Here is a 23,482-nt window from a genome sequence, read left to right as displayed (position 1 = left end):
CCAATTTGCTTGAATCCACCCACTGGCCCAACTTCCAAGTCCCTCTGGATTTCCAGCAGAAACGCTGTGAGGTGAAGGTCACCAGCAGATTCTCACAGCTCTTGGGCCACTCTGACTTCCCAGATTTTATGAGCCAGGGTAAATATCCACAGGCCTTTCTGGAAGTCTCCCCTGCCACCAGAGGCAGGATTAATAATAATACCAGCTGTCATGTGAGTGTTCACTCTGTGTGGAGTGCTTTATGTCACCTCACTTAGTGCTCACCACCACCTGAGGTATGATTGCCCTGTTTTACGGAAAGGGAAATGGGCCTGGAGAGATTGAATGGCTATCTGGATTCCAACTCAGGTCTGTCTGACCTTGATACCCCACATTCTTCCCACTATGGACACTGTCTCTCGGGGACCCTCTACAATTCCTTCCCCCCCTTTTTTTGTGGTACCCAAATAAATTTCAGATGGGGTAGGATGGTACAATTCTGAGCTATCTAAAGAATTCCTAGCCTCACAGCTGGGGGTGAGAAGAGGAGTGGGAGTGGGGGAGTCCGCCTCATGGCTGGGTAGGGTCCTAGTTCTTTTTAGACACTTGAGTAATTTAACCATAAATAACTGGGCACTGGGAACAGGACACTCACTAATAAAAGCATAGCCTGGAGTCATGTTGGGGGTGAAGGGGGGGGGAAATTCAAGTCACTCAGTGGGTGGATGTATCTGCAAAACAAAAGAAAAGCCCCTTTCCCAGCCCAGGCAGAGAAGTCTCCTGTAAAGTTAGAGACAACAGGCTTCTGGGCACGTAGCCAAGGTTCTGGGGATATTTATAACTTGAAGAGGGTGGGAGTCCCTAATAAGCTGCTATATTCTTTTTCCATCACTTCCCTCTCCAAGGCTACAGCGAGCTCAGAGCTCTTCCCCACGCAGAATGCCTGCTTACCCTAATGCTCCGCTGCCATTGTCTAGTTTTCTCATCCTGGCTGGGGAAAGGGAAGGCTTCAAGTCCTTCCGTTCGGAAGAACTCCAGCTGAATGCAGCTTAGCTGCTGCTGGTGTTTCTTGGCTAGCTGCTGTGGTCTCAGAGATCTGCCTATGAGTCTGTGGTTTCCCTGAGCTGCCTGAGAGTCTGGGAGTCTTTGGGATCTGCCTACGGATCTTTGGGCTCTGCCTGCAAGTCTACGGATTTGAAATCTGCCTACGGGGCTGAGATATCCGGGATCTGCCAGTGATCTCCAGAATCTTCCCAAACACCCAAAGTCTCAGAGAACTCTGCCTGCGGATTTGGAATCTGTTTGAGGCCTCTCAGATCTTGGAGCCGACGATCTAGTGGATTTTTGCGGGTCAAGAGGTAAGTCTGTTCTTTTCCCAGCTGGGTTTTTCGGCTTCCCACCTTCAGCCGGTCAGGGACTGCTAGCATCCTGATGGTCTCCCCGGCTTAGGCCCCCAGAGCCCCGAGAGCCCATCCGTACAGGAAACCGTCAGAAATCCTTTTAGGAGACAAGCTCTCAGGGATGATAAGGACGACTCTTCTCAGCCCTGAAGCTTGACTCGCTCCTCCTTAGGCGCCCTGTCCCCCACCCTCCCTTCTGTATTCCCTCAGGGTTTTCGCTTCCCCTCCACTGGGCGCAACTCAATCCGCCCCTCAAGGGGCGCCCTCTTTAGAAGGATAAGGTTAGATTCCCCTATAGGGTTAATAGCGATGCGGCCGGGACGCCCCCTGGCCAAGCCGCGGACTGCACTAGCCAGCGCACGGGCGGCGCGGGGCTTTCTGGGAGTTGTAGTCTGAGTGGCCGGGTGAGGGTGCCGCAGGCACTGCTGGGAGACGTAGTGCGTGGGCGGAGCTCAAAGTTACAGCGCGGCCGCTGAGTGCCCCCTGGGGAGTGGGCGGCAGCCGCTTTCCTCTCAGGCCCCGGCTGTCAAATGAGGGCTAATCCCAGAAGAACCCAACACAGACCAGCGCCTAAATTAGGCCCGACGTGGAAGTTAAGGCCCGACTCAAGATAAGCTCTAAGGTCGTGAGGAGATGCAGGGCAACCTCTCTGGCTTAATCGGGCTGTGGTCTCCAAGAGAAGAAAGCGGAAGATACTACGCCCTGGCTAGGAGGCCGTGCTTCTTTCTTCACCCTTTTGTTCTTTTCCCTCCTTGGTTTTTGGCCTCTGACTGGCCTTTGTACGCCAGAATGGAACTCCAACTCCCGGCAGGCCACCGGGGCAGGCGCAGGCGTGATAGAGGTGCTCAGCCACGCTACAAGAGGCGGGCCTAGTGTTCGGCATCTAGTTGGCAGAGCGTTTTGCGAGCTTTGCTCGCTGGTTGGTTAAGGTAGCTGCCGGAAAGGTCCAGCCTCGAGATGGGAGAGCGGAGGCGTTCTGGGGGCTGGGCTGAGAGCCTCCTCCCCGAGACAGCATCGACTTGACCCCCGGCCCCGGAGGGCCCGAGCCAGGGGGCTGTCTTAGTAAATTCCTGCAGTGCCTCCACCCTACGGTGGCGGAGACACAGAGGGCGGGTCGCGCTCGAGGGTCAGGGAGGAGAGTGACCCGGCCCGGGTCCAGGGCCCTCCCCACCCGCCTGGCGGCCAGAACTCCAGCCCTGGGGAGTGGGCAGGGCCTGTTTTCTGTGCCTCATGCCCTGCTTTTCGCCTCCTTTAGCGCTGTCTGCTAGCTGCTTTTCCTGCTCTATCTTCTGGGAGGTGAATCCTTGAGTCCGTGATGGCAGCCACCCTGCTCATGGCTGGGTCCCAGGTAAGCCAGGGGTGGCTTCTCGGACCCTGCCTCTGCCTATCCACCTTGTCCCGGCGTTTCTTTGCTCTGCAAATCCCTGTTGAAAATTCCCTGGGATTAGTAATTAGCTCGCTTCGGTGTCCTGCCTCCAGGAACCTCAGTACCAGGCCATTAATAGCCACAAGCATTTATTGAACACCAGCTGTATGCCTTTAAATACTGGGGAGACAAAAGATGGATGAAACGGGCCCTCCCCGCCTGCTCACAATCTGTAGGGAGACGGACGCATCCGGTTAACCGTGATACGACGTGATAACAGCTTTATTTGTCGTAGGAACAAAGTGCCGTGGTGTGGGAACCAAGAAGTGGGAGTGATTAATTCTCGAGAGTCCGAGGGAGGAGTGGGCTAGGGGCCACTGAAGAACAGTTGGTACTGGAACAGGGCCTTAAAGAATTGTAAGATTTCACTAGTCTGAGAAAGAGATTCCATGAAAAGAACATTGTGAGTAAAGGTATGGAGTGATGTAGGTGTTGTATGTGTTCTGAGAAGACATACAGAAGATAAAGTTCTGGAGTGGGCAGGGGTGTCTGGCCATGGAACCAGAGCAGTCAGCTGGTAAATGGCTCCCTTCTCTACCACATCTCTTTTTTTGCCTGCTTATTTCTTCTCTCGACTCTCCAGATCAGAGTTAATTCCTTTTACCTTCTCAACAATTCTAGCCATGTCTCTAACTTCAAGAAGAAAAACTGGTACTAACCTCCGGATACCAAGTAATGAGGAAGCATTGTGTGATTTCAGGCACCTGTGACATTTGAAGATATGGCCATGTACCTCACTCGGGAAGAATGGAGACCTCTGGACCCTACACAAAGGGACCTTTACAGGGATGTTATGCAGGAGAATTACGGAAACGTTGTCTCATTAGGTAAGTAAGGATTCTCTCTCTTTCTTTACCCCCACATTTTCAAGACTCTCAAAAATGGCTTAACTCTTTCAACGCAACCTAGTTGTTGGATTTTTAAAAGCATTTAACTGGCTTTTGGCTTGAGTTGAGTCCTCAGGCAAATCTTTGAGCGTAGGAACATCAAGGTCATATTGTCTAAAAAGAAAAACTGTTTCTGCCCATTTTAGAAACATTCAGATTTCTTGTGCCCTGAGTCATCTACCATTCTCCAGCCTGTTTGTACAGATCACTGACCAAACAGGTCTGACATAATGGTGCGTGCCAGGATGTAAATGCCCCTGTAAATGGTGGTTTTACTGGAAGATGAGGGGGGTTCTGACCCAGGTTCATGGGAGGGCAAAAAGCCTCATTTTTGTGTTTGTTTTGGCTTCAGAGCCCTGGCTTTGCCTGAGGTCCTTTATTTATCTGGAGCAGGTACTTGTCTAGAGGTGTTTCAGAGTCGATCGTAGGTTTTGAGTGTGTCAAATGTTGTTCAGGAGAATCATGAACTAAATGAGATCACAGATGCTATTAAGAAGGGAAGCTAATTTTTTTGATGGTCTGCAAACCTGTCTTCTCTTAGCTATCCTTTGGTCTGGGCGTAACTATAATAAACAGTATATTCTTGAGCTGAACGGTCTTTTGACTCACTTCATCCTCTGGTAAGACTTGACAGAAGTTAGCAACTGTGTATGGTTCACTAGGTCATCTGCCACTCATTAGGACTAATTCTTTTTTGGAAATCTTTATTTCTGTAGCCTTTTCCAGAACAAAAGGCAACTATGAGGGGTTTCCTTTTAAACTTGGGCTCCTCCTGATGTTCCAAGATTCTTGGATCTTTCCTTTAGAAAAGTAACTAGAAATGAAGTTATTTACCTAGATGTATTGCAGTCTCTAATCCCAGTATTCCACTCAATCCAGCAAAAGCAGGAAGTGAGAATCTTAAAGAAATGTAAATTTATATGGCTATGGTCCAGCCCAAGGAGCACTTGTTAGAAGGATGGAAGCATGGAAGAACACCACACACACACACACACACACACACACACACACACAAAAACAAGTTCCTTTCCCAAGTAAATTTGGGACTGGGTTAATAATATTTACGAGGTTTCTTTACCTCAGACTCTTCAGAACCTTTAATGTGTTAAATGTCATGTGAATTCTAAGAAGATGTTGGATGCACCATTTACCAAATGAATTTATTCATGGACCCTTTTCTCCCAGCATACCTAGTAACTTTTTGTTGAAGAGTATGCTGAGAATACAACTTGGAAAATACAGTGTCTGGTAGAAAGTTTCTTGTAGAAAGTGGTTGTATATTTTCATTTTCATTTGAAGACTGTATTTAGTTAATGTCAGGTATGTTCTGAGCCTGGCATTGTTTTTGCATCCTCCAACCTTCCCTCCTCTATTCATATTAAAAGGCCACTGGAAAGTAACAAGTAACGTTTGGCAGTCACCTTTCCTGTCAACTAAGACATGATATAGCTAGACAAAAATTTGTTTTTTTCATAATAACCCAGTAGATTCTTAGTAACTAGTATATAATGGTAATAATGAAGACTTGAAAAGTTAAGAACATAACATGCAACACAATCACACATAAAATATCTAGATCCTTGGCTTTTAGAGATTCTAAAATAGAGTCTCTTATACTTTCTGTTTCTGGCTCTTTTCTTTCAAAACACCAGGAATATATACAATTTTCATAAAGAACTATAAACTGTAGTGGTACAGAGCACGAACTATTATCAGACAGACCTGGATTTAAATCTCGGCTCCACCATTTTCTACTCTATGAGCCTGCACAAGTCACTTCTCTGGGTCTTTTTTTTTTTTTTTTAAAGATTTTATTTATGGGGCGCCTGGGTGGTTCAGTCGTTAAGCGTCTGCCTTTGGCTCAGGTCATGATCCCAGGGTCCTGGGATCAAGCCCTGCATCGGGCTCCCTGCTCCACGGGAAGCCTGCTTCTCCCTCTCCCACTCCCCCTGCTTGTGTTCCCTCTCGCTGTGTCTCTCTCTGTCAAATAAATAAATAAAATCTTAAAAAATAAAAATAAAGATTTTATTTATTTATTTGACAGAGAGAGTCCGTGATCAAGCAGGGGAAGCAGCAGGCAGAGGGAGAAGCAGGCTCCCCGCTGAGCAAGGAGCCTGATGTGGGACTTGATCCCAGAACCCTGGGATCATGATCTGAGCTAAAGGCAGACATTTAACTGACTGACCCACCCAGGTGTCCCACTTCTCTGGGTCTTGGCTTTAAATCATTTAAATCATTCATAGAATGATTCATAGAAATCATCATAATGCCCGAGTTTCGGGGTGGTTGAGGTAATTCGGGTAAAGAACTTAGCACAATGCCTGGTACACAGTAGATAAATTTTTTGTGTGTATTTGCCAGTATTATTATTATTATTTACCCTTTATTACAGATTTTGAGATTAGGAGTGAGAACGAGGTGAATCCAAAGCAAGAGATTAGTGAAGATGTAGAATTTGGGACTGCCTCTGAAAGACCTGTTGAGAATACTGAGGAAAATCCTGAAAATGAAGAGGCCTTTGAAAGTGGGGATAGACCAGAAAGACAGTGGGGAGATTTAACAGCAGAAGAATGGGTAAGCTATCCTCTTCAACAAGTCACTGATCTGCTTGTTCACAAGGAAGTCCACACAGGCATCCGATACCATATATGCTCTCATTGTGGAAAGGCCTTCAGTCAGATCTCAGACCTTAATCGACATCAGAAAACCCACACTGGAGACAGACCCTATAAGTGTTATGAATGTGGAAAGGGCTTCAGTCGAAGCTCACACCTTATTCAGCATCAAAGAACACACACTGGGGAAAGGCCCTATGACTGTAATGAGTGCGGGAAAAGTTTTGGAAGAAGCTCTCACCTCATTCAGCACCAGACAATCCACACTGGAGAAAAGCCCCACAAATGTAACGAGTGTGGGAAAAGTTTCTGCCGGCTGTCTCACCTAATCCAGCACCAAAGGACACACAGTGGAGAAAAGCCCTATGAGTGTGAGGAGTGTGGGAAAAGCTTCAGCCGGAGCTCTCACCTAGCTCAGCACCAGAGGACCCACACAGGTGAGAAGCCTTATGAGTGTAATGAATGTGGACGAGGCTTCAGTGAGAGATCTGACCTCATCAAACACTATCGAGTCCATACGGGGGAGAGGCCCTACAAGTGTGATGAGTGTGGGAAGAATTTCAGTCAGAATTCTGACCTAGTGCGCCATCGCAGAGCCCACACAGGAGAAAAGCCGTACCACTGTAATGAATGTGGGGAGAATTTCAGCCGCATCTCGCATTTGGTTCAGCACCAGAGAACCCACACCGGGGAAAAGCCATACGAATGTAATGCTTGTGGGAAAAGCTTCAGCCGGAGCTCTCATCTCATCACACACCAGAAAATTCACACTGGAGAGAAGCCCTATGAGTGCAATGAGTGTTGGCGAAGCTTTGGTGAAAGGTCAGATCTAATTAAACACCAGAGAACCCACACAGGAGAGAAGCCCTATGAGTGTGTACAGTGTGGAAAAGGTTTCACTCAGAGCTCCAACCTCATCACACATCAAAGAGTTCATACGGGAGAGAAGCCTTATGAATGCACCGAATGTGAGAAGAGTTTCAGCCGGAGCTCAGCTCTTATTAAACATAAGAGAGTTCACACTGACTAAGTCCTGTAATTACAAGAAATGATTCATTTGAAGGTACAATTTTATTTGATATCAAAGAGCTCTCTCAAGACTGAGCTTCTTTTACCATACTGAATTTCTTTGTGGGCCATGGTTTAAAACATCAAAGAAGATAAGCCATTTGCAGTTCCGACCCACAACTCTGGGAATGTTATCCCCTCCTCGAAAGTAGTGATTTTTATTCATTTGATATTAATGAAGTACTTCATCAAAATCAGCCCCACAAATAACTGGGAATCTGAAGACCAGGGGATAAATGCTGGTAAATACTCAGGCCTGGAAATGGAGTAAATCTTTAAAACTTATTTCTCTCATCCTTGGCCCAAAGAACTATGCTAGGGGAAATGTTGGACTGTAATAGGGTGGTCACAGCTGCTTCGGAAAAAGACAACCAGAGACTGCCTGAATTGCCACACCTATTCACTCTCCATAGTAGTTGGGCACACACATCTTCCCCTTCAAAAGGCTTTTTCCTTGAGCTGCTCATGCATTTATATCTTTCCATCTTTCTGAGAGCAGGATTCTGCACAATGAAGGCAATGATCAAAACTTTTTTTCCTCATTGTTTCTAATTTAACTTTATTAAAGCTTGCATCTTTGCAAAAGCTAACTGAAGATACAGATTGAAGGGAAAAATGAGACACAGGTTTGGGGACCAAGGACTTATCAGTGGTAGTGACTTTAGCAAGAGATGCCCACTGTTGTTACTGCCATTAATCAAAATGTATTCATTTTCTTTGGGGATCATTGTAGGGAAAATATCTTCAAGGAAAGCTAGGACCATACTGATGGTGGAGTGTAAGAAGCAAGTGGAATTGACCACTTCAGGGAAGGAAACACGGAATTCCTCTGCAAGAAACACCACCGGTCCTTTCTGTATTCTTCCCCCTCTACCCTTTAAGATCAATTCTCTGTATACTGCTAAATGTAGAATTTGATAAGGGCCACATCCCAGTGTTTATCTTGGCTTGCATAAGGGCATGTGTAATGTACAGTAAAACGTGTATTCCTGTAATTTTTCAGTAGCAGAAACTGAATTCACACAGAATTAGCATGTTCTTGGGTGATGTTGATCATGTGACAGAACTACAGACAACTCCAATGTGAGAAATGTCCTTTTGTTTTCATTTTTTTCTAAGGAAAATATTTAAACCCTAGTGCTCTAGTGTGCACTCTCCTGTAAGATCTTTGTACAGAACTAAGCACTTGTTTATGTGTATCAGTCAATTATGGGAGATAATGACTGGACAGAGAGGGTGATTGTCCTGTTCTCAGACTGAATTGTCTTCTCTTTGGGCTAGTCACAAGGAATTAATAAACCTAGATAGGAATGTATTTCCATCCTCTCAGTCTACAGATACATGTGGTTAAAATGAGAGTTGACCCAATTTAAGCCTGTTAGTGTCAGTTCTCCTTATCCCAGCCCACCATAGGAATTAAGAAATACCCCAGATGTTGATGCTTACCCAGGCATTTGGGGGTGGCAGTGTGAGGGGACTAGAGTAAGGAATATATATTTTTGAGCGTGCCCCCAAGTTCTTTCTACTGTGCTTTATTGTGAGTGTTGTAACATTTGAACAATACTTCTGCCATAGCTCTTTGGGACTTGGTGTGTTAAAGGAGCCAGTGGTTTCTCGGGTAATCTACTAAAATGAGTCATTAGGACCCACAGCTGTGTGGGACTGCATCCTTTGCAGCGACACAGCCTTGAAAGTAACAAAATGAAACACCACTCAGTCAAGGAGGTCTCTTTATTATGTTGCCACTCCTATTGAAATACAAACTTGGGCAGGGAGCATGTTTGGTGTTCTATACAAAATCTAGCCGACTGTGGGTATTCATATTTTAATTGTTGAATGACTTAACATGTTCTTGATGACTAAACTCGAATATGTCTTTTCCTGTATCAGTGTTGCTAATGGTTTTAATGAATATCAGAGTTCTCCTGTTGTTTCTGTGGGCCACAATGGGCATCAGCTTTGGAGTGGCCACAGAAGACAGCATCCTCACGACCCAAGTGTGTATCACTCCTTTTTTCTTCCCTACCCTCCTGCCCCACCCCAACCTGCTGCTGCCTTTGGCTTCTTAGAGGTGAGTGGCTCAAGAAGAGGCTTCTAAGTGCCCCAGCCATCTCTCCACACGCATACACTCCAGCTGGGAAGTTAAAAGGGCAAGGGCCAGACCAGCTGTTGCCTCTCTTTTTCCTAATTGCTGCCCATCTGCTGTGTTGAGCTTTGTGTAGAACCTATGCATCAGACTCTCCTTGCTAACGCTTTTTGCATGTCTTCTGCTCCCATGTCTCTGGCTGCTTCTGCACATACCCTGAACACTTTGTGCCTGTTTTCTATGGTTGTGGAGAGTGAGTGAACAATAAGTGTGTAGAGCAGTTTTTTGTATGGTATTGGTCACAGTTATGCTAGTGTCTATCTACATCTGTAGTCTAACAATATTCTATAATTAAAAGTATAATTTTTAAAAATCAAAACCCTGAGAATTATTTTAGTAATCCAGCACCGATTCTTAAAATGGCATTTCATCAGATTCATTAAAATGGGGCACGATTGTCTTTACATTAATGCATTTGTACAGATGTTCTTGTGGAAATTTGGGAGTACATTGTTTTCACACATAGGTGAGCCCTCTGGATATTGCCATATTTGGGGAAGATGCAAAAATCTGGGTAGTTTCCTATGAAGATTGGGCTGGTGGCAAAACAGCATGGAAATATTTGGTTATGAGTGCCTCATTAGCTTTGGAGAAGGAAAAAACAAACACATCCAAAAGCAGAAATGAGAGGAGGCCTTGTTGCTTTAAGGAGATATTTTTGGGTATCTGTTGAGAACGCTAAAACAATTTCTACTGAACCAGTATTGGGATCCCAGAACAGATACCTCTTAGAAACAGTCAAAGGCTCTCTATTCATGACAGAGTTAGAGTTTGCCTAAGGCAGTGATTATGTATTACTAGGGTGTGGCCACAATTTTCAAATTACTTACAAGCAATTTTGTCTCAAGAAACCTTTCTTTAAAGGGAGAGCCAGTCTAGGCAGAGGGAGGGAGTAGAAGTGCTTTAAATTGGGGAAAAATACAAATATGGAAGAAAAGTTGTAACCCTATAGACAAAACTTGGAAAAGAGATTTTATCAAAAAATTTTTAAAATTCTATTTTTCCCTCTACATGTACAACTATTTTTATTCCTGGAAGGAAAAGTTAAAGGAAAACGTGGGCTCACCTGGAGCCTCCGCTCTAAAGGTATTTGATATGTTAATACTTTGCCATCATTATAATGGAACAGATTTCCTTCTGTGTGAGCTGTTCTCTAAGAGGCTAGTTTAGGGCTTTGCTTCCAGGCCACTAGGATACCGATGAATGCACTGAAACAATAATTTGTTAAGTGGTTCCCTACTGTTTCAAAAGTTGGTATTATTTGAAAAGGAGTTCCTATGCCCTGGGAGAAATGGACTTTTTGAAGCATTGGTTAGATACCCATCTCTACGGTATCGTGGGCTAGCGCTTATCTATGGGAGACTTGAAGATAAAAGGTCATTAGTGAAAAACAACTGAGAAGTGAAACTTAATAGAAGAAAATTACCTTGTCTTGACCTAAAATTGTTTCATAGTTAATCCCATTTTTAAATCTGTTTTCCTAAATGTTTCATGTTCAAAGTTTGTATCATTTTCAGCTCCTCCTGTTTTCCTTCTGGGAGAGATTGAGGCTGATAACCTCAAAATCTCACTTTGAGTTTCACAACAGCCCCTGCACCTAGCTGGCATGTAGACATCTCCATTTGGAAATTACCCAGGCACCTTAAAATCAAACCCCAAACTGACCTTACCGCTTTCTTTCGCCACCTCCCAGCTGCTTCTCCTGTATTTTTCTTTCTTTCTTTCTCTTTCTTTCTTTTAGATTTATCCGTTTTAGAGAGAGAGGGCATGCATGGGGGGGAGGGGCAGAGAGAGGGAGAAACTCTTCTAGCAGACTCCCTGCTGAGCAGGGAGCGGGGACATGAGGCTCGATCTCACCTTGAGATCACAACCTGAGCCGAAACTAAGAGTAGAATGCTTAACTGACTGAACCACCCAGGCACCCCTCCTGTATTTCTTAACTCAGTCACTGCGTAGTTATCCAAGCTAGAAACGTGCTTATCATACTCACCAGCTCCTGCTCCTTTTGGCATCCTCCCCAAACCAATAAATACTAGTGGAATATTCATTCAGACATGACCAACCTTGCTTTCTCTACTTGCTCTCTCACCACTTACCATGTGACCCTGGGCAAGTTAATTAATTTTCCTGTTGGATTTCCCATCCATAAAATGGGGGTAATTATATCTACCTCATAGAGTTGCAGAGATATAAGTGAGATAATGGGCTCGAAATATTAGTGGCTCGAAATATTAGCTGCAGTTATTCAGACCATCACCAGGCCACACCTTGCTTGCAGTGTCTTTTAAATTTTCCTTAGTTAACATACAGGACAATATTGGTTTCTGGGGTAGAATTCAGTGATTCATCACTTACATACAACCCGCAGTGCTCATCGCAACAAATGCCCTCCTTAATACCCATCCCCCATTTAACCCATCCCCTGCCCACGTCCCTCCAACAACCTTGTCTGTTTGCTATCCTTAAGAGCCTCCTATGGCTTGTTTCCCTCTCTCCTTTTTTTTCTTTTCCCCCTTCCCACATGTTCATCTGTTTTCTGTCTTAAATTCCACATATGAGTGAGATCATGGATCATATGGTATTTATCTTTCTCTGACTTATTTCACTTAGCATTAATACACTCTAGCTCCATCTGTCATTGCAAATACTTTTAAAGATTTTATTTGGGGGGCTGCCTGGGTGGCTCAGTCAGTTGGGCATCTGCCTTCAGCTCGGGTCATGGTCCTGCGGTCCAGCCCCATGTCGGGCTCCCTGCTCAGCGGGGAGTCTGCTTCTCTTGTTCCTCCCCCCAGCTTGTACTCTCTCTCACTCTGCTCTCTCTCTCAAATAAATAAAAATCTTTTTTTTAAAGATTTTATTTTATTTTTAAAGATTTATTTAAGAGAGACAGTGAGCAAGCTGGGGGTGGAGCAGAGGGAGAGAGAGAATCCTGAAGCAGACTGCCTGCTGAGCACAGAGCCCAATGCAGGCTCCATCCCAGGACCTGAGATCATGACCTGAGCTGAAATTGAGCTGGCGCTTAACCAACTGAGCCACCCAGGTGCCCCTAAAGATCATATTTTTAAGTAATCTTTACACCCAACTTGGGTGTAAAGATCAAGAGTTGCAAGCTCCTCTGACTGAGCCAGCTAGACATCCCACATCTTGCTTACCGAAACCACCTCCTAATGAGTTTTCATTTTTTTTTAAGATTTTTTTTATTTTTGCAAGACAGAGCACGCACAAGCAGGGGGAGGGGCAGAGGGAGAAGCAAACTCCCCACTGAGCAGGGAGCCTGACGTGGGACTCGATCCCAGGACCCCGGGATCATGACCTGAGCTGAAAGCAGATGTTCAACCGACTGAGCCACCCAGGAGCCCTTTTCATTTTTTTTTTTAAGAGAGGGAGAGAGAGAAGCTTAAGCAGGCTCCATGCCCAGCTCAGGGAGCCCGACTCGAGGCTCAGTCTCACAACCCTGAGATTATGATCTGAGCCAAGGTCAAGAGTCAGACATTTAATTGACTGAGCCACCCAGGCACCCCCAGTCTCTTTGCTATTTTCAACCCCCTTAGGTCTAATTCTGCCTTGCTAGAGCTAGATCTTTCTGAAGGGCAAATCTTTTCTTGCCACTGTTCCGTGTAAAACCTTCTCATGCCTCCCCCTGCCAGCGGCATACAGTGAAACTCCTTTGGTGTAATTTTTGAGGAGGTCATCCTTGCTCTGGCCTCTGCTGTCCTCCGCAGCCCTCAGTTTCAGTTCTCTGCACTATCTACACTCTCCAGGCTGCATCTCTTTCTCTCCACTCTTCTGGCCAACTCCTCATTCTTCAGGTCTCATACCTCACTTGTTCTAGGAACCCTTTCCTGATCCCACAAGACTGGATCAGATGTTCCTTGTCAGTGTTCCATGGGTTTATTCCAATCAAAGCACTTTATCCCTGTTTCATCATTGCCTGTTTACTTTTTTGTCTCCTCCATTAGACTTTGTTACCCTTGAAGAAGTCATTGTATCTTGCTCACCATTGTATCTTCAGCCGCTAGCAAATGTTTGACTTCAGGTATAGAGTAGGCAGGCAACAGATATTTGTTGGATGAATGAGAGGAGAATATGTGTAAACTTCCCCTCAGCAAGGCCAGTGGCTTCAGTTCTGATTTATCATCACACAAGCTACTCACGAAAGAACTGTAGGGGCGCCTGGGTGGCTCAGTCGTTAAGCGTCTGCCTTTGGCTCAGGTCATGATCCCAGAGTCCTGGGATCGAGCCCCGCATCGGGCTCCCTGCTCGGCGGGAAGCCTGCTTCTCCCTCTCCCACCTCCCCTGCTTATGTTCCCTCTCTCGCTGTGTCTCTCTCTGTCAAATAAATAAATAAAATCTTTAAAAAAAAAATACACACTTCCTTATAAAAAAAAAAAAAAGGACTGTAGAAATTCTGTCATTGCATAGCTGGTGGGGCCTTATGCAAGAGGACAAAGGCTCCCCAAGATGATGTGACCCATCTAAGATGACGCCTCTCCCCTCCCCCAGATAAAGCTGGGGATCATAAAGACACCTACCCCTGATGGTTCCTGTGTTTAATGAGACATTGTCATCTTTGGAGGGTTATCTAGGAATAGACTTTTTATGGCAACTTTGGAGTTGTGTTGCATGGCAGGCTGTCAATACAGGGAGCATGAGTAGGATTTTAAGCTCCCTGCTCTAAGTTTGGTATTTGGTCAATCTCTGAATTCTCCAAACAGAACACATAAACCAATGGTGATTAATTTTTTACAGGGAGAATCCAGATCCCTTTGAGAATCTAATGAAAGTTTTGCCAACATTTGCTTTTATTGAGTTTGAGAATTCTTTTTTTTTTTAAAGATTTTATTTTATTTATTCACGAGAGACAGAGAGAGAGAGGCAGAGGGAGAAGCAGACTTCCCGCGGAGCAGGGAGCCTGATGCGGGACTCGATCCCAGGACTCTGGGATCATGACCTGAGCCGAAGGCAGACGCTCAACCATCTGAGCCACCCAGGCGCCCCGAGTTTTGAGAATTCTTTATATGTTTTGGATACAAGTCCTTTATCAGACATACGATTTGCAAATATTTCTCCCAGTCTTTGGCTTGTCTTTTCATTCTCTTAATAGTGTCTTTCAAAGAACCGGTTTTAAATTTTGATGTTCCTTTTCTAATAGGATTTTTAACTAAGGTTTCCTTCTCTGGATCTCCACATTGATAGCTCTTGAATCATAGCACTTAAATCTTTGGTTTTTAGCAAGGGAAGGCAGAAGCATGCTTTCTGGACTTCATTCTTGTTTAGTTACATCCACTCTAGTGGAGTTTGGGTTTTAGCCTAGGTAGACTGCCATTGGACCAGGACAACAGGACCACCCCCCTGAGCCCTGCTCTTTAAAGGGCCTGATCTGGATCTCCTCCACTTGCACATTTCCTCATGGGGCTAAGGGGACATGCCCATCTAGAGCTCATACCCCTCCCCACTTCTCTAGGTCACAAACTCCAAGGATCTAGGACCTTGGAATTCTTTGCCCATATAGCCCACTTCCAAGCTTCTTCCCCAGGTTGTTTTCTTGAGGGCAAATCAAACTTCATGTGTATACCCCCAGGCCTAGGTTTGGGAGGATAGACTTATACCCGCAGGTTGGGTAGCCTCACACACGTGGACATTAGGGCCCTCCTAGAACGGGACCAAGACAGAGTGGGAAAAGAAGGGGGCAGGTCTCTGTTTGTACTCTTTTCCAGTCCTGGCTCCAGGTGTGCCATCAAAAATTTCCAGGGCATCTGGCTGGCTGAGTGGGAAGAGCACGTGACTCTTGAGCTCCAGGTCATGAGTTTGAGCCCCACATTGGGTGTAGACATTACTAAAATAAATAAAATTTAAAAAAAAATTGGGGGGCGCCTGGCTGGTTCAGACAGTAGAGCATGCAACTCTTGATCTTGGGGTTGTGAGTTCGGGATCTGCGTTGGATGTAAAGGTTACTTTAAAAATGTTATTTCCGTGAGTGACTTGTGAGGAGTCAGAACCTATGAAATCCAGGTTTCTGAGGTAAGTGATTTGTTGAATGGATGAGTATGCTATGAATGGAGCCACACACAAAAGAGGAGGAGTCTGGGATGGGTATCGAGATTACAAATTAAGTCATTTAAGAAAAATTTGCTGAGGGACGCCTGGGTGGCTCAGTCATTAAGCGTCTGCCTTCGGCTCAGGTCATGGTCCCAAGGTCCTGGGATCGAGCCCTGCATCGGGCTCCCTGCTCCACGGGAAGCCTGCTTCTCCCTCTCCCACTCCCCCTGCTTGTGTTCCCCCTCTTGCTGTGTCTCTCTCTGTCAAATAAATAAAATCTTTAAAAAAAAAAATTTTGCTGAGCGCCAGTTTATGTACCTGGCATAAGACTGAATGAGATGAAGACTCTGCCCTTGTAGAACTTATATTCTGGTGTGGGGGGGGAGATGGACAATAAACAAAGACATATATAACATCAGGTGATAACAAGAAAAACAGAAGTAAGGGAAAGAGAGTGAAGGAGGCTACTATTTTAGAGAGAGTGGTCAAGGAAAGCCCCCTCTAAAAAGGTGACGTTAGAGCAGAGCCCTGAGTGAGTCATCAGGATATCTGGGGGAAATGTTCTAAATACTTCATTTACTGAAGAGCAAATGTGAGGTAGTGAGGCCGTGATTGGCATGCTGGAGGAACAACCACCAGGTTGGTGGGGGTGGAGCTCATTGAGGAAGGGGGCAAAAGGTGGGAGAGAAAAACCATCTTTAGAGACTAGGTGTTGAGTTTGAAGAAACTGTTACATCCAAACTTAACATATATATATATATTCATATGCCCAGCAAGTAGTTGAAAATACAAGTCCAGAGCCCAGGACCAAAAGCGGGGCTGTAGATAAAGAAACGGGAAGAGCTAGGGGTGCCTGGGTGGCTCAGTCAGTAAGCGTCTGCCTTCGGCTCAGGTCATGATCCCGGGGTCCTGGGATCGAGCCCCGCGTCGGGCTCCCTGCTCCGCAGGAAGCCTGCTTCTCCCTCTCCCACTCCCCCTGCTTGTGTTCCTGCTCTCGCTGTGTCTCTCTCTGTCGAATAAATTAAAAAAAAAAAAAAATCTTAAAAAAAAAAAACGGGAAGAGCTAGCATGGAGATGATAGTGTAAACCATGCATGTGAATGGGTGGCCCTCATAAAGCATGAGAACAGCATCAAGGATGAAATCCTGGGAACACCAGTAGATAATGATGGGCAGGGGAGGGGACCTAGAAGGAAGTATTACAGAACCCAGAAAATCAGGAGAGGGGAGTCACAGGGCCAAAGATGGGGCACATTTCAAGATGTCCAGACAGCAGGATGTCTAGTGAAATACTGTGTTTGAAACTCTTTGTAAATGGAAAAACTGTGAGTGGAAGGTATTACAGCCTTTTTATTATTAATGATAGAGAGTTCTTGCCCTCTTCTAATGGATATTTCAATTTAAGGGTAATGAGAATTTAGTTATATACACATAGTCTATTTATAATCAATTCTTACTGTTTTATTGGGTTTTAAAAGCAAGACATAAGTAAGTTACACTGAAGCAGCAGGATTCACGATCCCTGTTGAATCTGATTTGGCTAACAGTGTATTTAACTTGTATATTTGAATATGGGTAATAATTCTTAGAATTCTTTGAAGTCCCCTGATTTGGGTTAAAAGCTTATAGTAACACTTCCATAAAAGATTTGCAGATAGAGCTCTTCTGTCTGCCTACAGGGAAGCCTCAAAATAATTAGAACTCAAATGTTATGTTCAACAGTCTCATAGAATTTGATTTCTGGACTTTGGGAGGCAGGTGCTGCTGCTGCCTGTGCCTCTCTCTCTAAATGGCTACAGAGGGGCGCCTGGGTGGCTCAGTTGGTTAGGCGACTGCCTTCAGCTTAGGTCATGATCCTGGAGTCCTGGGATCGAGTCCCATGTCGGGCTCCCTGCTCAGCGGGGAGTCTGCTTCTCTCTCTGACCCTCCTCCCTCTCATGCTCTCTGACTCTCAAATAAATAAATAAAATCTTTAAAAAAAAATTTAAAAAATGGCTACAGAGTTCAGTGTCAATGGGTAGATTGCATCAAGTTTCTGGTGGTGAATTGCCAGGGAATCTTGTTGCTGAGTGTTAAATTCTTCCATGAGACCAAGTGTTCATTGCTCTTAAATTGGATCTAATAATCCTAATTAGACTTGAAAGTTGATTCTTGCTTTTTTGGGTTTGGGGGATTGGAAAGGAGAGCTCACTTTTTTTCAATTTTTCCATATTCCCTCAACAGAACCCAAGGAGAAGAGAGAACCTATGAAAAAAAGTAATAAGGACAAAAAGAACTTCAAAATCAGAGACTTCCAACATAAGGTTTGGGAATATGAGGGCTTAAAAAGATGGAGGTTCAACTTTACTGGTTTTGATTTGTCTCTTCTGACTGTGTAGCATAACGATTAAGAGACTAGAATTTGTTGGTGCCTGGTGGTTCAGTCAATTAAGCATCCGACTCTTGATCTCAGCTCAGGTCTTGATCTCAGGGTCGTGAGCTCAAGCCCCACATGGCTCCACACTGGGTATGGAGCCTACTTAAAAAAAGAGAGACTAGAATTTGGCATTACATCAGAGTTTGGGTCTCAGCTCTAGCATGAGCCTTAGTTTCCTCATCCGCAAAAGGAAGAGGATACATTTTGGTACTTGCCTCGCATACTACAAGCACTTAATGAGATAACCTGTAAGTGCTTAACAAATGTTAACTAGTATTATGAAGTCCATATAGGTACAATCTTCATGAGTCATTTTCTTTTCTAACAAACCTACCCAAAGGACTGTTGGTTCCCAACGTTGAGACCTTGTGAGGCCACAGCTGTGTTCTTAGATACTGTCATTTCTCAGAACAAGTTCCAATTGCATTGTGAAACCAATGTGCAAAACACATAAGGAAAATGTCATTATATTATGATTTGCTTGGGACTCTAAATAGTATCTTCTGACTTATCAGATTGACACTGATGATTTTTTGACTGGTAAAAATATGTACCTCTACAAGCGAAGAAGCTGTCGATGCTGAGACTTTAATTGAAAAGTAGCATGGCGAGGTAGCTTTTGTAGTCACATGGAGCTGTGTTTTAGTCTTGGTTTCAGCTGTGTGGCTTTGAGCAAATGTTTTAACCTCTCTGAGACTTGTTTCCTCAATGAAGTGGGAAAATATTACTTATCTTTAAGGTTTCATTTAAGGATAGTAGTGTTTGCAGTGTATGTAAAACACCCAATATACAGTAGGAGCTCAACTCACAGTAAAATGTCTTGCTGCTAAGATGGAGATAAGCATTCCATTTTAAAGTGGCTTTGATGCATTTGAGAATTAGAAGAGACTTCAACAGGCCAGTGCAAGGATAATCTTCAAAAGAAAAAAAATGCTACAAAAATAATGAAAAAGGAGGCATGAAAGAAGGTCTTGGGGTAAATTGACTAAAGCTATTGTAAGTCAGCCATATGGACGCATTATTTTTCTCTCTCTCTTTTTTTATTTTATTTTTTAAAAAGATTTTATTTATTTATTTGAGAGAGAGAGAGCGCGCATGAGCACTGAGAGATGCAGGCAGAGGGAGATGCAGGCAGAGGGAGAAGCAGGCTTCCCGCTGAGCAGGGAGCCCGATGCAGGACTCGATCCCAGCACCCTGGGATCATGACCTGAGCCGAAGGCAGACGCTTAACCGACAGAGCCACTCATGTGCCCCCCTTTTTTTTATTATTTTATTTTATTTTTAAAGATTTTATTTATTTGACAGAGAGAGACACAGCGAGAGACGGAACACAAGCAGGGGGAATCGGAGAGGGAGAAGCAGGCTTCCTGCAGAGTAGGGAGCTCAATGCGGGGCTCAATCCCAGGACCCTGGGATCATGACTGAGCTGAAGGCAGACGCTTAACGACTGAGCCACGCAGGCACCCCCCTCTCTCTTTTTTTAAAGATTAATTTATTTATTTTAGAGAGAGCAGGGCTCAATCTCATGACCCTGAGATCCTGACCTGAGCCGAAATCAAGAGTCGGATGCTTAACCAACTGACCCACCCAGGCACCCCTGGCACATTCTTTTTTAAAAGAAGCCTAATCTTAGGAAGTGTAAATGAAAAACAGCCTTCATCTCTGGTCAGTATGACTGGAGCATCACAGTGTTAGAAAGCACCTTAAAATAATAAAAAAATGTAAAGTTTGATGAAGAAAATGAAGTTTGAAGTTTTCAAGTAAAGCTGAGTAGAGGACTCGTGGCATCTAATGTTAGCAAGGGTTGGATGGCGATATCCTTTCCACACATGCTTCACGTGGTATTTGTTTTCCATTTTTCTCTCCTCTTTCTTCCTTTCTATATTGTTTCTTTTTTTTTTTTTTAAAGATTTTATTTATTTATTTGAGAGAGAGAGAATGAGAGACAGAGAGCATGAGAGGGAGGAGGGTCAGAGGGAGAAGCAGACTCCCCGCCGAGCAAGGAGCCCGATGCGGGACTCGATCCCGGGACTCCAGGATCATGACCTGAGCCGAAGGCAGTCGCTTAACCAACTGAGCCACCCAGGCGCCCCTCTATTGTTTCTTTCTATTCTTTTCCCCTGCCTGTGCCTTTGAACTGTGGCTGGGTTAGTGGCAAGTGAAGGCACTTCGAAGAGGTTGAATTGTCATCAGGTTCGAAGTCTGAAGGATAGACTAAATGTTATAAAAGGGAAAAGCATGATGAAGATTGATCTATGGATCCAGTAAGAAGGGTTGATAATATTAAAAATTCTCTGCTAACTTCAGGTTGTAAGTAGTAAAAGTCAAAGCCTCAATTTGAATATTCTGCTGCCCTGTAATGGTTTTTAAAGAGCAAAAGCATGTTCATTAACATATCAGCTCAGACCCCAGGTTTGGTCTGTGATAGGTAAGGATTGTAAAATGTCCTGGCTGCACTGTTACCTAATCTCAACAGATTAGAGATATAGCTGGAATGCTCCCTAACAGCTCTTTTTTTTTTTTTTAACATTTTATTTATTTATATGAGAGACAGAGAGAGAGAGAGAGAGCACAAGAGGGGGGAGGGTCAGAGGGAGAAGCAGACTCCCTGCTAAGCAGGGAACCCGATGTGGGACTCCATCCTGGGACTCCAGGATCATGACCTGAGCCAAAGGCAGTCGCTTAGCCAACTGAGCCACCCAGGCGCCCCTAACAGCTCATTTTTATTATGTTTATTTATATATTTGGTCTGAGTTTTTAGCTTGAATGTAAACTCTTAGAGGACAGAGACTGTTTCATTCATTTTATATTCCCTACTTTTTTTTTAGATTTTTATTTATTTATTTTGACAGAGAGATAGACAGCGAGAGAGGGAACACAAGCAGGGGGAGTGGGAGAGGGAGAAGCAGGCTTCCCGCCGAGCAGGGAGCCTGATGCGGGGCTCGATCCCAGGACCCCGGAATCATGACCCGAGCCGAAGGCAGACGCTTAACAACTGAGCCACCCAGGTGCTCCTATTCCCTACTTTTAACACAGTGATTTGTCTGCAGAGGGCACATGATACATATTTGTGGAATATCAAATTCACACACACACACACACACATTTTTTTTTGGAAATGCAAAGCTCCAATGACCATATTTTCCATAATATAAAAAATCATGATAAATGGTTTGAAAAGGTGGAGTATACTTCTGAGGACTATATCCAAAATACTTGAAATGTCATCCCAGAAAATATTGGGTGATGGAATCACTTTAATTATGGTATCCAGCCCAGGGTTTCTAATCCTGTGGTCAGTGGATTTAAAAGAGTCTCCGGATCAAAGTACATGGTCCTTCGAGTTGGATGGAAAAAAGCAACATTTTTTTAAAAGATTTTATTTGTATATTTGAGAGAGAGAGAGAGTGCTCATGCGCATAAGCAGGGGGAGGGGCAGAGGGAGAGGGAGAAGCAGACTCTCTGCTGAGCCAGGAGTCTGAGGCAGGGCTCCATTCCAGGACCCCAAGATCATGACCTGAGCCAAAGTCAGAGGCTTAACTGAGCCACTGAGGCGCCCACCCGCCAAATAACATCTTTATTTTCAGGAAATGTCCAACTGAAACTTAGCATTTTCCCCCATTGTGAATGCAAGCAACAAACCACAGTAGAATTAGCAGTACTTTTCATTCTGTCACCAATAGAAATCAAAGGCATTTTCATATCACATTATAGTTATCATGGACTTCTTGAATATCTTCTCATCTCCACTTTAAACTTTCAGTAGTTATTTGACCTGCTGCAAGATCTTGATATTTAATGTCTTAAAGAAAAACAGATTTATATCACAAATTTGTTCTTAAAATATATTTCCTAGGGTGCCTGGGTGGCTGGGTGGCTCAGTCAGTTAAGCGTCTGCCTTTGGCTCAGGTCATGATCCCAGGGTCCTGGGATCAAGTCCCGCTCTGGCTCCCTGCTCAGTGGGGAGCCTGCTTCTCCCTCTGCCCCTCCTCCCACTCGTTCTCTAAATCTCTCTCTCAAATGAATAAATAAAATCTTTAAATATATATATATATTTCCTGGGACACCTGGGTGGCTCAGGTTGTTAACCAAGGGGTCCTGGTATCAAGCCTCATATCGGGCTCCTTGCCCCTGGTGGGGGGGGCTGCTTCTCCCTCTGCCTGCCTCCCCCTGCTTGTTCTCTCTGCCAAAATTATATATATATTTCCTAGTTGTATTTCAATATAAAGTTTCTTTTGTAATGCTATTTTATTTTAAAATCTAGAAGAGATCCATAGCCCTTACCAAATAGCACTAAAAATGTTAAGAACCCTTGAGCTAGAGGCTAATAAAGTTTAAGGCTTGAGGTCTCTCACTTTTACCATGCCCTTCTAAGATTCTGTTCCTCAATTTGTATTTATCATTTTATATTTTCTCGAAAAGATCCCAGCATTTGTGTAAGTTTCACAACCTGTGATACAAAACTTGGATCCATTGAGACATTCAGCTCAGTACTGGGCACATAGTAGGTTGTATTTTTTTTTAAAGATTCATTTATTTATTTGAGAAAGAGAGAGCGAGAGCAGGAACAGGAGGGGCAGAGGGAGAGTAAGAGAGAGCATCTCAAGCAGACTCCCCGCTGAGCGCAGAGCCCAAGGCAGGGTTCTATCCCACCACCTAGATCACCACCTGAGCCCAAACCAAGATGCCTAACCAACTGCGCCATGCAGGCGCCCCCATAGTACCTTTTTAATAATTAATTTTGGGCTGATAGGTTCTGGGAAACTTAAATGATCCTCCAGTGTTATCTGGAAATTCTGTAGACCACTGCTTGACCTTCTCCAGTCCCTAAGAGGGGTAGGGCATTGGATGTTGGGGTAGGGAAGAGCTGGCTCTACAGAAGTGAGCTGGGAAGATTGTGGGAGGAGAGAGGTTTGGACTAAGGCAAGGACAGGAAACAAACCAGTAAGGGTGGAGGATGAAAAATCGGTTTAGGAATAACAGGAATTCGCTTCCTTTGGGACTTAGCCCTTTTCCCTGCACGGCTCTTTTGGCTTCGCAGATGCATAGATCTGCCTTACTTCTTCATAAAAAGTAGCTTCAAACTCTGTGGGAAAAGGTCCCTGCTCTAGCATTTTTTAGTTAACCGTGCTCTTGAATGGTGCCAACTTTTGCGATTTCCCTCACGTTCTGAGCTGTCCCAACGATGTGTAGCAGGGAGCCAGGGGGCAGTTTTCCGATCTTCCCAAGAGATGACTTTCTCCGTTAAATTCTCCATCCAGACGGCCAGCCAAATCAGTCTTAAAACGTGTTCCAACCCGAACCCAAAAGATGACCCAGAAGGAGGCCCGACCGCGTGGCGGTGGGCGTGTCTGGGGCGAACGCCGGCGGCGGCGGCGGCGCCGGCGCGAGAGGGGATTAGGAACGCCGCGGCGCCGGCGAAGGGGCGGGAGGGCCGCGGAGGAGCGAGGCCGGTGCGGGCCCTGGGGGGCGGGGTTCCGGAGGCAGCCACGCGGCGTGAGACCTAG

At 44.8% G+C, this 23,482-nt stretch overlaps 1 protein-coding gene across 5 annotated transcripts; it reads left to right on the top strand.

Moving 5' to 3' along the window:
- The first annotated feature begins 1,157 nt into the window (after positions 1 to 1,157).
- Positions 1,158 to 9,840, top strand: ZNF436 (zinc finger protein 436). 5 transcript variants are annotated; one of them, XM_031032687.2, is made up of 4 exons: positions 1,158 to 1,337; positions 2,635 to 2,727; positions 3,506 to 3,632; positions 6,085 to 9,840. In XM_031032687.2, the coding sequence occupies exons 2-4, from the start codon at positions 2,695 to 2,697 to the stop codon at positions 7,335 to 7,337; spliced, it is 1,413 nt and encodes a 470-aa protein (XP_030888547.1). In that variant the 5' UTR covers positions 1,158 to 1,337; positions 2,635 to 2,694; the 3' UTR covers positions 7,338 to 9,840. The 5 variants fall into 5 exon arrangements, with proteins under 5 accessions (XP_030888547.1, XP_030888549.1, XP_030888548.1 ...); XM_031032688.2 differs by lacking the exon at positions 1,158 to 1,337 and adding an exon at positions 1,378 to 2,220; XM_081817731.1 differs by lacking the exon at positions 1,158 to 1,337 and adding an exon at positions 1,378 to 2,308.
- The last annotated feature ends 13,642 nt before the right edge of the window (positions 9,841 to 23,482 follow it).

The sequence above is a fragment of the Leptonychotes weddellii genome, chromosome 4, assembly GCF_054177405.1.
Source record: "Leptonychotes weddellii isolate Sample4059 chromosome 4, ASM5417740v2, whole genome shotgun sequence".
Lineage (NCBI taxonomy): Eukaryota > Metazoa > Chordata > Mammalia > Carnivora > Phocidae > Leptonychotes > Leptonychotes weddellii.
The sequence above is the reverse complement of the archived record's forward strand: the minus strand, read 5'-3'. Positions and strand labels throughout refer to the sequence as shown.